The 13,531-nt window shown below is 39.3% G+C and overlaps 1 protein-coding gene across 1 annotated transcript in view; it reads left to right on the top strand.

Moving 5' to 3' along the window:
- The window catches only part of LOC133123972 (GRB2-associated-binding protein 3-like), a 33,759-nt gene extending 20,228 nt beyond the window's left edge, over positions 1 to 13,531 (top strand). Inside the window, exons 3-10 of the mRNA XM_061234725.1 lie at positions 1,127 to 1,316; positions 1,753 to 2,207; positions 2,745 to 2,800; positions 3,458 to 3,719; positions 5,743 to 5,833; positions 6,597 to 6,681; positions 7,945 to 8,061; positions 10,717 to 13,531. Of these exons, the coding sequence (XP_061090709.1) occupies positions 1,127 to 1,316; positions 1,753 to 2,207; positions 2,745 to 2,800; positions 3,458 to 3,719; positions 5,743 to 5,833; positions 6,597 to 6,681; positions 7,945 to 8,061; positions 10,717 to 10,833 (1,373 nt within the window). The 3' untranslated portion in view covers positions 10,834 to 13,531. The remainder of the gene's footprint in view (positions 1 to 1,126; positions 1,317 to 1,752; positions 2,208 to 2,744; positions 2,801 to 3,457; positions 3,720 to 5,742; positions 5,834 to 6,596; positions 6,682 to 7,944; positions 8,062 to 10,716) is intronic.

The raw sequence follows: 13,531 nt of genomic DNA, 5'->3' as shown, positions 1-13,531 counted from the left end.
TACCCCCCATTTTACTTTTGTAATCAAACAATTCACAAGTAGTTAAAGGTTACATTCTCAGCTTTTATCTATGGTTATTTTTATACACTTTAGTTTCACAATTTATAAATTACAGCAGAAATTACTTTTTATACCTTACAGGGCACAAAAATGTTTGGGATAAATTGGGCTTCACCGGTGTTTCTGATTAATCTGGTACATTCTGTATATCATGTTGTCAGGTGAAATTGAAAACTTGACAGTTTGTTCGTTGTTAATTGTATTTCCCAACATTGATTCAAATTGACTTCATTAACTGTTTGAAGCCATGTTCCTGCATTGGACCATTGTTTCATCATCTCCTCCTGTCTGTCTCACCACACATTTTGACCAAAGAGAGAAGTGAGCTGTGTTGTTCAGTGTTATGCACTGTGAAGTACTTGAAAGGGAAGGTAGTGTTTTGATTTCCTCCAGCTTCTGATCTCAAGTTTTAATCAGCGCAGAGGCTGGGTGGATCACTGCTGGGGGAATAGCACTCCCTGGGTTTCAGTGTATTGTTCCCAAAGAGTCTGATGATGTTTACTTCTGCGTGTGTCAAAATGCTGTCTGTCACTCAGAACAGGCAGTCACAACAGAAGTTCTTGAAAGGAGAACAAGAAATGTAGAGCCTTCCACTGTTATCAGCAGCGATAAAAGAAGGGCTTGAATGTTTTTCTTTTAATCTAAATCAGTAATCAGTGCATAAACCCAAACTGTAGCAACATCCAGCCCTTATATTTCACTGACACGTAATGAATGTATTTATAGCCATCATTTCTACGCCCTCTGCTGGATGCTGGAACACAAAATAGATGCTTGATGTAAAGCTACCCTGGTCTGCATGGATTTTGTATGATGAAAGGTTACAATAATGATAATATGTGCATGCGTGTGCAAATACAAAATGTGTTATTGCCATGAAATACATTTATAGATATTGTCAAAGTGGACATACAGAAACAGTGTGGTAATCACCTCAAATTGTAGGCTATACAATAATAATAATAATAATAATAATAATAATAATAATAATAATAATTCAGATATTTCTTTGTGGTTAACTCTCTCTCTCTCTCATCCTATCTCTCTCTCTCTCTCTCTCTGATAGACTCAGAGAGCTTTTCCCAGCAGCCCTCACCTGCCAGCTCTACCCATACTTCCCGCATTACAAGCCATGACCTCAGCACAGATGCCAACGCCACTGAGGGCAATCGCAGCCGCAGTGAGTCAGAGTCCAGTCTGCCCCCTGACTACCTCATCCTATCGCAGTGTGAGACGGGGAGGGTCAGCATCACCAGGCAAGTCACTACGGAAACCTGCCATGGGTCATAGGTCATGGGGCACATCTTTGCAACCATATCCTTGCTTTTACTGTCCCATTTCCTCCTAGCAGATGACAGAATTTCATCCAATCAGTGCCCTGTCTCTCAAAGGAGGATTTACTGAATTAGTTGTATAAGTGTATAACAAGTACAGCTCTTTTTACTTCATTCCATGTTCCAGATATAATAGATTTTAGCAAGGTTTTACTCAGAGCACTTATCTACCTACGTAAATCAGTAGTCCTGGTACATGATACAGGCCCCAGGTCTTTTAGATTTAATTCATATAAGAGCCTGAAAATGGATTTTAAAGTAAGCTGGGGTTTTCTGTGCTTTCGCAGTGATACAGGTCAGACTTCGGTGATAATATAATAAGAAATGAATTTTTTTGTTTTGTTTCGTCGGTGTTCAGCTGCTCAAACTCGGAGAGGTCTCTGGAGCAGAGTTCGTCCGACAACACCTTCGAGGATGTTTTCCTGTCGCCGCTCTGCGCCAATCAGACGATGTCCCCTTTCCTGGCAGTGGGGCTGTCAGAGCCCCCCCTCAGTACCCCTTCTTCCTCCACACCTTTGGAGAGACTGTCTGAATTCTCCTCGTCCTGCTCCTCCACTTCCCCCACCCAGACACGTCACCAAGCCCCAGACTTTTTCCAGTTCGACAAAGCAGTCACATCCTTGTCTCCAGAAGGCATCATGGATGGTCAAACACCCCCACCCCGCCCGCCTAAACCCATTCGCTTCTCTGAGAGATGTGTGGATAATGGGCCTCATCACATGACCCTCCGGAGTGGCGAGGGGCTCTTTGCACTTCAGCCTGCCTCGATTCCCCGGAGAATCTCCTTGGCAGGACTGGATCACGTTCGGAGAGGTACAGTGTGACATAAATAGTGACAAAAATATTTGTATGAAAGGACAGTATCTGAGAGAGTATGTGATTTCATAATATGCTGTAGTATCTGATATCTTTTTGGACAAGAGATAGATAAGAATATAACTTATTCTCCCCTGGAGGAGCTTTAGGATAACTGGAAGTTCACTGTGCAATGATGTCATGCTAAAAAGATAAATAATGATGACAACAAGTGATGTAGTGATATCATGGCTAATATTGTATGGGCTTACTAATAGAATCACAAGCAGGAGAAATAATTTGACCTTTTTTGACCCCTTTTTTTTTTTTTACAGCACAACCACAAAATGTTTTCATTTTTGACATTTTTGAGTGGGTATTCTTTAGTTCACATCATGTTTTGTCATATAGGTCTGAATAAGTTTCAATTTTGTGCGCTTGTCTGCATTCACCAAAATACATTGTGGAGGTTGCAGTAATGACTGCTAAGATATAATATATAATTAGGCATTCCATGATGAAAAGGGAATACATACAAATCTTGTTTACTTTCAGGAGAGTTTGACAGCAGCTCTGTAAGAAGTTGGAACAAAAGGCTCAGTCTTAATTTGGTAAGGAACCATGCATATCTCTGTGCTCATCCAAATACATTTAATTTATTCAACTTGTTGCAAAAAAAGATTTGTGGAAAATATAAAGAAATGGCCAAAAGCACAATTACTACAAAATTACAAAGAATCTACGATTGTCTTAAAATGTCTTAGAGACGTACAGTAAATGCATTTCTCCTCAGCCAATCCAAGCTTTACAATAAGTAGATTGGTGCACCCTTCTTCGTGGCACTCCAACTTTCTCACGGTAAGATCTAGAAAGGCTCCAAGCTCTATTACTGAGGACTTATTTTTCATGTCTGCTTCATGGATGAGCCATTAATTGACATTCAAAAACAGTACTGTATGAACAAAGAAATTGTCACAAGATGTCATGTGGAGCTCAGGCGGTAAGAGCAGTCATCTGGCAGTTGGAGGGCTGCCGGTTCGATCCCGCCCTGGGTGTTTCAAGTGTCCCTGAGCAAGACACTTAACCCCTAAAATGCTCCTGACGAGCTCCTGATGACCTGTATTGCATGGCAGCCAATCGTTGGTGTGTGAGTGTGTCTATGAATGGGTAAATGAGAAGCATCAATTGTACAGCGCTTTGGATAAAGGCGCTATATAAATGCCAACCATTTACCATTCATATATGTTGTCACTGTTGCCTGCTTCTAGCCTCGACTGACCCCGGCATGTAGTCCAAGTCCGGTGGACTGTAATGAAGACTCCTACATCCCCATGAACTCTGCAGCTTCCCCTCCAGTGCCCGGTTCAGACACTGAGACAGACGGCTACGTCCCCATGAGTCCAACATCCGCTCAGTTCCTCATCTCCAACGGAAACCCCGAGACCCCTCCCCCTGCTGCCCCCTTGCAAGGGTTGCCTAGTGATCTGGAACCGCCTCCTGTGAACCGTGATCTGAAGCCAAGGAGAAGAGGTAAGGGCACGCACAGATGCTAAGCCCATTCAGCCAGAAATAGTTCTGTTTTTTCTTTTCCTTCTACAAAGCAAACATGACATTTCAACATTTCAAATATGATATTTCAATTATTTAATTTTTTTCATGTCTTAGCATTTGCACAGAAAGGTCTCATATACACAGGGACAGAGGTAGTGCTAAAGCAAATACACAGAACAGCAGCACCAGACCTGTTTGTATGCTGGCTGGCCGGCTGTGTCTACAAGTACTGCAGGTGAATCTCAATCTTAAGTGCTGAAAAAAGTTGGGGTTTCTGATGCTTTTTTTTAATAACTTGCCAAAAACTGACCTGGTAAACAAGCAGTACAAAGACCTTCAGGTTCCAGAACATTAAAAACAGTGACAACCTGTCAAGAACATTATCAGCAGATGCAGTTATAAATCCTGTTGCTCTATTTTATTTTCTATTCTGTAAATTCCAGCTATGACCTTAAGCTGGTCTAGCTGGGTATGAGCTGGTCAACCAGCTAGCTACCTGCTTGGTTGAGCTGGTCAAACAATTTCAAGCTGGGAGCTGGTCTGAACAGGTTAACCTGCTACCACCTACTGTAGCTTAAGCAGTTTTTTTCAGCAATGTTTGTATCTAACATTTCCACAACGGTCATAAGGAATGGCACAGCCCTCAATTATAGTGTTTGAGCCCATGGGTTTTGGAGCACACTATACAGTATGTGCAAGTTCTATTTTCCATTCAGTTCATAATTGGTTGGGTTTACCTGACATTTTATCTCAACAGTTAACTTCACAGAGCATCCACCCGCATAGTCAGAGAACCTGTTTTAATTAGTTTTGCAATGACTTGTCTTTGGCTTGATTGGCCAGAGTATTACTCTTAATGATAGCTTTTATAAGCTCAGCATTAAGAACTATTCCATACCATGGCAAGTTCACTTAACCAATGTCATTTATCACAAGAAAGAAACAGTAGTCAGTAGTAGCTGCCACTCTAAGCCAGGTGTCATTATGTTTTTATTCATTGTTGTATAGTTCCTATGAGATTGATATGCAGTACAGTTCTTGTTCATATGTAAGACTTTGCAAAAGTAACTTACAGAATTGTTTCATTAAACTCCTCTGTTGGAACAATCATGTTTTCAGGCAGAGTTTGATAACATTATATCAAATCACAAAATACATCCAATTAGCTGCTCAGCCAAGCATATAGTTCAGCTGGAAGGAAAACTAGCATTTAGCTCTACAAATAGCACAAGAGCTGGGAAACACTTCTGTGTCCAATGCAAGATCCTGCAAATATTTCCTCATCAAGACTGTGTGTCAGGGAAGCTGGGTATCGGAGACACAGAGCTATAGATCCCATGCAGGGAGCCATGTCCTTCAGGCTAATTCTGTGCAGCGGTAAATGAAAGAGTGCAGGAACCCCCGTGGGGAAAATGAAAACCCTCTTGGCAATGAGGAGCAATGGAGCATTTCCCCGTTTAAGCATACCTTCGCTCTGCCAGCGGCCTTCCACTGTGCTTCACCACAGCAGATATATGTGTGCAATACTTATAGCAAATGCTTCATAGCTCTATTGCAATCAACATGGGTACTTGTGCAATATATAGGGGAGATCCGGGTCTGTTGTGACACGGGGTCCATTGTTATCCAATGTTTTTTCCCGGATCAGACACAAGGTAGCCAGTTGTAAATCACACTGCATACCCACATACATGTCCTCTTTCACTTATGTTTTCAATAGACCAGTTTTTTTGTCAATTTTGTGCTCAGAAAACATCGCATAACAATCGACCCCGTGTCACAACAGCCCCCCATCTCCCCTAAACACTTTTGAATGCACATTACGGTACATGTAAATGGTGTGTGTCTGTTAAATAATGTCACAGCAGTATTAAAACATTATTCTCTCCTATGCTCTAATTGGATATAGATCACCAATGCAATGAAAGATCTGGACAGATTCTGCTCACTCACTGTACCACAAGCTGTGTCATAATCTTGCCGTCTCTTTCCTGGTTTGCAGCGAGACCGCCACCATTAGATTTACGGGCCTTATCCACCATCAATGAATGTCCAGCCCATCTGTCCCTGACACGGACGCTGACAGAGCCTGGGTGAGCCAGAGACATGCAGAGTTGTCCTCTGTCCATTTCGGATCTTCAGTGAAGGGGTAGCAGAGCCAATCCATCCAGTTCAGGTTGCTCTATCTGTGTGAGCGATGGGCTAAGAAAATGAGCAGGGTTGGGTGTCCCTGTCCGGCCAAATTCATCAACCTCCTGACTCATTTCTGTTTTATTGGTATGGTTGACAGAAGCTGACATAAAGCTACGTATGTTCAGATGACAAAAACTCAGAGTATACATTATGATGCTTAATCACACCTACTATAATCTTTCTTTTAATGTTATACACTCTAATGTTGTACAAGATGATGCAAGTATATAATTAGCATGCCTTGTACAGACATAGGTTCAATACAGTACACAACATTACACAAGTACAGTACAATTGAACTTTGAATTGCCTATTCTGACTGTTTGGGGTTTGGATTCCAACTAGCATTAAATAACCTACCTATTTTTATTCAGACAGGGGTACTTACAAAGCATTTCACTCTGTAACTGCAATACTATTGCTCCTTACATTTAAGTTTTGCCATGTTTTCCCACATGTACCGGCACATTACATTCCTGTTCTCTCAAGAGTCCATACAGCTATCATACATACAGTAATTAGCATTTTCATTAAAATGTGATATTCCTGAAATTCTATCTTGGGAATGGTAATCACATGTTATAACAACCTTTTCTTATCACAGACCATTTAAAATGCTAAACCGGCATGTTAATAGAGTTCTAAGTGTTTTTTCTGTCACAGAAAATCAGCTCATTGGTTCCCAATGGATAGAAGACCTGGCATAGCAGGGACCTTGGGGGATCAAGAAGACAGCTGTCTTTTGGGGGTAACTGAAGTTCAATGACTCTAAAATTAGCCATAGAAGTCATTCACAAAATAGCCTGTTTCCATTGAAAGGAAGAAAAAAAAAGAAAGAAGGAAACAAAAGAAAGGAAAGCTATTACATCAGCAAAAGACACAGCTGTCATGCTGTCAGAATCATTTAATAGCAAAAACAGCCTGACGCTCAACATGCGATGATGGGCATGACAATGAACACTGCTATTGTGTCTTAATAGTACCAAACGTGTTAACACTGACAAATTTCTGAAGGAAGGCATTCTGTTTACTGTACACTAGTGACAATGAGCATCCTTTTTTTTTCATAGCTACTATTAATAAATTAGACAAGTGTACATTTACCAATCTCACCTGGAAAGTCGAGCTGGCACCAGGGAATTTCCAGGGAAGCTTCTTTAGGAAGGCAGCTTCAATATTTCAAACATACAGTACAGCAATGATACTAGAACTCAGATATGAGACATGTTAAAGTGGCATTTTAAAAGGTAACTGGTTTGCAGGTGAGTGCAAAAGCTTCAGCTGTAGTGCAAAGAGTGTGTAGCAACTGAAGAAGCACATCTGTCAAAACTGGGGAGAAAATGTTATGTACAGAAGTTTGACTTCAGAAAGGGAGACAGAAGCTGTTATCCCAGTCTGTGGAGCACATGTGACAAATATGATTGCTGCTCATCTGCACAGATGTCTGTACAGAGTGAAGACGATGCGCGGCAGAACCCTGCTTTACATAACCAGGGCACTGCCCAATTCCCTCAGAGGCTCCAGATTTCAGTGGCCCTGAATCTACATTTAATTTCTCATTCTTATTTTCTGCATCTCTGGGCTGCTTCTCATTTGACATCTTAATTGGATTCTAAGAAACGTGTGTAGGACCCTGTCTCCTGCCAAATTTACTCAATGTTTTTTTTTCCTTCACCACTCTGCAAACCAAGTCATTTTCAAAGAAGAGCAGGGGACGGAGAGGAAGGGAAAGTCTATTACTGAATACGACACCAAAGTAAAACTCGAGATAAAAAGCACAGCCGATTGGGAATGATTTCCTGAGGGCCCTTATGAAAGATTAAGTATACTGGCAGTCACCTTCCTCTGAAATGAGCACAGCATGTCCCTCATAGATCTATGCAGAGCCTGGGCAAGTTCAGCCTTGGGGAAATCAGATTCACCCAGCCATTCACAGACTGACACATCAGAGCTTTACTTAGGTTTGCCTATGGGAGAAGCTAATACGGTCTGTCGTTTCTCTTAATCACAGGAATCCAGGAATTTGGTACCTGCTAACGGCAGCACAGCTCTCTGCACTCCCAGGAAATCAAATCTGGACTACCTGTCACTGGACTTCAATTCAGCCTCACCTTCACCAGTACAGAAGGTGAGCAGTAAACAGTAGACCTGCAAGTTTTCCTGCAAATGTTGTACCTTTTCTGGTGTGGTCCGGTTGTTTCTTTCGACAAAAGTGCCTGCAAAATATAATGTAACGTAAAAGTGTTTAATAAATAGTTGGCGTGACATGTTTTGGAAAAGTTCAACAGAAGTAAGAATGATAGGGTTTAAGCCAATTTAATATGTATTTATTGGTGAATTTTATCTTTCATGAATATCAGTGCACAAATTGAGATTTATAAAACTTGAAACCGAGGTAAAAATGTTCTTATGCGTACAGAAACTTGAGAGTGTATGTACTTTCCCTGATAGCTCTACTGGAGCCTGCAAGCTGTACTGCATTTATTTCAGGAGAGAATATTCCCCCATCCCCTGGAGGGGAACAGACTATTAGACCACATAGATTTATTTTTGTGATAAGCACTGTGAGATGCAATATTGTGGGCCATTACCTAGGATATTGCTGCACTTCAAGTATCCAAAACTTATGAAAGTAGAACAGCCTAATAATAATAAGAAGAAGAAGAATAAACAATAATAATAATAATAATAATAATAATCATGTGTATTATGATGATGATGATGATGATGATGATGATGATGATGATGATTATTAATAATAATAACATAATTTCACATAATTATCACCCAATAAGTATTTTTTCTGAATTAATCTTCCATTGCCTCTAATTGGCATAGATGAGCTCCAGTACTCATACTCACTGGAGTCCTAACATAGGGCAAATATAATGCAGAGAGTAGAGTACTGCGTATCTGTAAGTACTCTGAATTAACTTCTGTCTGGACTACCTTCATCTCCCTGGATATCTCCCTCTTCCAGAATCTCACCTTTGGCCCCATGTTACATGTTAGGTCAGAGCACAGAGTACAGTATGTGATATTCCTCTGAAGATATCCATCTGCAACTCCATTTACATTTGTGGATCAGCCTGTTCTCGTGAGCATCACGGCTGTATCCAGGCAACTGCGCCTTGAGGGCCGAGGCAGCTTGCCTGTCTGACTTTATCCTGCAGGAGTGCTTACACGGTCGCCTCTCTAGTATGCATGAGTGTTACACACACATAGCCTGTATGCAATACCCTGGGAGGCTGCTCTGAAGCCATCTTACCTGGGAAGCACTTTTAAAATATCTTACCATTCTACAGTGCATCTCTCACAATAGTATTCAACCTTATCCTTGTGAGGTTTCAGTATGAATCCATTAGAAGAACTCAAACTTGCCTTTAAACCATAAAAACTCATCTGCAACCATCATATGTTTTACACATTATGTAGTAGTTCAGAAACATGTGCAGTATTCTTGCATTCGGTACTTAAGCATGGACCCAATGCCCAGTAACTCACATGGACATTTGTGCTTATATTTTTTAAACCAGCTTCCTTTTTTGTATTGCTTGTAAAAACATGAAAAGGAAGGTGATAAATTATGTGAATTCATGTAATGGAAATTATCATTATTAATTCATTATCATTAATTATTATTTTGGAGATATTTCATGTGTAGATCTGCTCAGGTTATGGCAACCAAGGCACAAATACATCAAATATATAATCAAATATACAATACAATTAACAAGTAATATGTGGGCAAGAAATGCACTAACCATAACTTGCTTTAAAGTAATTACAGATGTGCTTGTTAACATATACATTTATTTACCATATTTGTTTCCAGTTACAAAATACACTCAGATAGCCCTTTATTGGGTATTTATTCTTCTGCTGCTGTAGCGTATCCACTTCAAGTTTTGACTTGAAATCCTTTTCTGCACACCACTGTTGTAGAGATTTTTGTGCATAAATATCCCAGGTGATCAGCAGTTCCTGCCGTTACTGAGATACTCAAACCTCCAACAATAATTCCAAGGTGGTCAAAGTCACTTAGATCACATTTCTTCCCAATTCCCCATGAATAAGCTGGTGTACAGGTCTATCTAATAAATTGATCACTGAGTGTATATGCATGGCTCTGCTTGTTTTCAACAATAACTGCAATTACACATCAATTGTAAACTGATTTCTCAGTTGAATAAGCATGTCTTGAGCTTCGTGTCATGACATTATGCGATTTGTTTGCTAGCAATTATTGTTCTGGGAAACTAGTGTGATAAAATCCGAATGAACTTTAACCATGAATTTTCTTGCATGTAAATGTAAAATTCATTTTCAGACTGAGAATAAGGAACGTCAGGTTAGTCAGGGAGTGGTCATTACCTGTTATCATATGTATTAAACAAAAGGTTCAGCGGTACAGGCTGTGCGCTGCTGACAGCTTTGCGTGGGAGTGACTACCTGCATCTGCTCCGCAGGGGACAGATGGACTGGCAGCAATACAAATCATTTTTCAGCACTGAAGCACTAACACTACATGCTGGACCCTTGTCCGGAACTAACATCTGTTGTGATGCAGAATGTAACATTTTTCAGTTACCTGTTTTAAATATTCCTTTTCATTTACCTGAGAAACTTTTTGGGGCATTTATCACCCTTACTCCCCACCAGCCCTCCCACCCCCAAGCTGTGGGCTCCCCTTTGCTGACTTAAACACAAAGTAATTGTGGTTATAAACTGAGCTACAGCCCTTCTGCAACTGTTCAGCAGATTTTCTTTTTCCTTTTTCCAGAAGGCTCTGCTTGCTGATGAGCACCGAGTAGACTACGTACAGGTCGATGAGAAGAAGACCCAGGCCCTGCAGAACACTAAGATGGAGTGGAAGGATGTCCGTCAGTCAAAAGTGTAAAGCAGGGTGGGAAGGCAGGAATGAAAGAAACAAAAACAAATAAATAAATGAAAAAGCAACACCCTCCCCACCCCCCATTCACACCAATGCTATAAATGACAACCTAAGGACCTGTATTTGTGATTTTTCATCTTGAATGAGGTGCCATTATTTGTTAAGACTCCATGCATCAACTTTTTTTAATACAGATAATGATATTGCAGTGTTCGTAATCAACATGAGTGCAAGTAATTTCACATTGCAAAGCACTCTGTTAACCTTCAGAAACTATAACAGACTTTTATATGGTGGGTATGCTGAAGCACATTTCAGATCAGTGTTGCCTATGGTACTTTGCTTTTAACAAAGGCTTTACTGAAAAATAATAAGAAAAAAAAACAGCATGACATGTTTACAAGTAATGTTATGTGTCCTTTAGCTTTTGCCATTTTAAAGTTTGTTTCATAGGTTTCATGTGGTACCAACAGATAAAAACATATTTCATGTGTTAAAATAGGCTCTTCTGTTCATTTTTTACAATTATTATTTTAGTAGCTATGTCCATGTCATGTATCGGCAAGGTTGTATACAAATATGGCCTTTTTTCAAATCTGTAGTTTATTTTGGGTGGTGATTCCCTAAGGAGTGCAATGGTTACAACAGGTGTTTCTAATCTTGCTTTTTTCTTTTGTGAAAACCCAAAATCCACTTTAACACTATGAAGTTATCACTGTGAAGAGGGCTCTGTGGACTTCCTGCGCTGAGAATTCTTTTGTATGGAGAGGTACTTACATTTTATTTTGGGGTCCTGTGGTGTGGCTTGATTGCAGTTCAAATCTCTTTCAAAAATCTTGCCAGTTCCAATTTGCATTAAAGATTTTAAAGACTTGGTTGCAAATATAATTTGAGAATATAAAGAGGCCTACAGATACTTTCCACAGAAACCAGAGAAAACAAACAATAAAGAGGCATATTGTAAGATGGCAAACAATTTCCTTCCTTGTTCATAGAAAGACTTAGTAGCTAACACTGGTTAACTAACAGTGGTCATTTAATGAAAAACACTTTCATGAAAAACACAATTACAGCAGTTAATTATAATACCTATTAATGAACAGCCAGATTGAAACTAGGTCAAAAGAAAGATTCACACATTTGCGATAGCCACCTAATCACCTACAACTGACCACTGCACTGCTCATTCATCAAAGCCACTACATATGGCTACAGACGCTTTCTCCTCTCTGTAGGCCCCATACTGTATTTTACAGGGATAGCGTCACAGATTCAGCAGCTGGTTTGTTTTTTTAGGAAGAGGTCTATGTGGGAGTCATCTGGGAATAACCATATCATAAATGATCATAATCTATTCATAAATGTAATCATAAACTCCCACACTCAGGGACTCATGCAAATCTGTTGGTACTTGTACAAACAGATTTGTTCTTACACAAATGTCCTGAGTGAATTATATTATTTCATAATTCTCGTGAACACACACTTATTTAAGAGCAGTGGGGATTCTGTGGTTTTTGAAGATAGGAACACTTGTTCAATCTCATATGAGTCCATCATACAAAAAAAGTAAGAGAAAGTCAAGATAATAAGAAAATGTTCTTGCATGAGGCCCATTGTTCTGTGTCAACCTGAGGACATGTTTGTTTATAACTGCTGACTGACTTCAGTGTATGTAGTGTTACAATCCTCCAGCTTCAATAGGACATTCAGTAATGTAGTGGGAAGGTATGTCAATGTCAGTCACCAATCACCACATGTCTTTCTGAATGGTGTATTACTCATTTCACCACATGGAATTATCTCAGACATCTCAAAATGTCAGTTTTGCAATACAACAAAATAAAATGTTTGTTCACTTAATATAATTACCCTTTCACTGACACAAACACAAATTAAGTTAAGTGTTGCCTGCTTTCTATAGCCATTTCAATGCACTGTGATGCACCAAGTCTCTTGACACCAAATATGTTGATGTATTTGTTGCCTTTTTATTGCCTTGACCTTAATGTTGTGTGTGCTTCATCCCCCCGGCAAGTGCTAAATCAGTATGTAGTGCTGGCCAAAGGGAAATAATAATAATAATAATAATAATAATAATAATAATAATAATGTATTATGAGTAATGTTATTATGATGATGACACTGATTATTATAATTATTATGATTATGATGGTGATGATGATGATGATGATGATGATGATGATGATGATGATTATTAAAATTATATTATTATTATTATTATTATTATTATTATTATTAGTAGTAGTATTATTATTATTATTATTATTATTACTATTATGTCACCTGAAATTAAATATGGGATTTTTTTTTACAAGAGGGCTATAAATAGAAAGATAGGTAGTTACTGGTCTGAAACATAATATTAACTACTTTATCAGGGTGTTCTAATATGCACTGTGACAGCACTGTCATATATATTTCAAAAGGGAAGACTTTTCAAAGTCATTATTTTTGTGAAATTCAATCACTGTGTCAAGGCCTAAGTACTGCCAGAGACAGACATGCCATGTCTTCTATTTGTTGTTTGTTTTTATAATAATGCTGTACAATGCTGGTAAAAGGGTAAATTTGTCTTACAGTATTTGACTGAAGGCTTTGTGAATATTTACATATATACATATGTGGCCACCATTCAATGTGCAACAAGGGCAGATTAATTAAAAGTATGTACAAAGATGAA

Source organism: Conger conger, chromosome 3 (genome assembly GCF_963514075.1).
Source record: "Conger conger chromosome 3, fConCon1.1, whole genome shotgun sequence".
NCBI lineage: Eukaryota > Metazoa > Chordata > Actinopteri > Anguilliformes > Congridae > Conger > Conger conger.
This window is presented reverse-complemented; position numbering and strand designations above follow the sequence as displayed.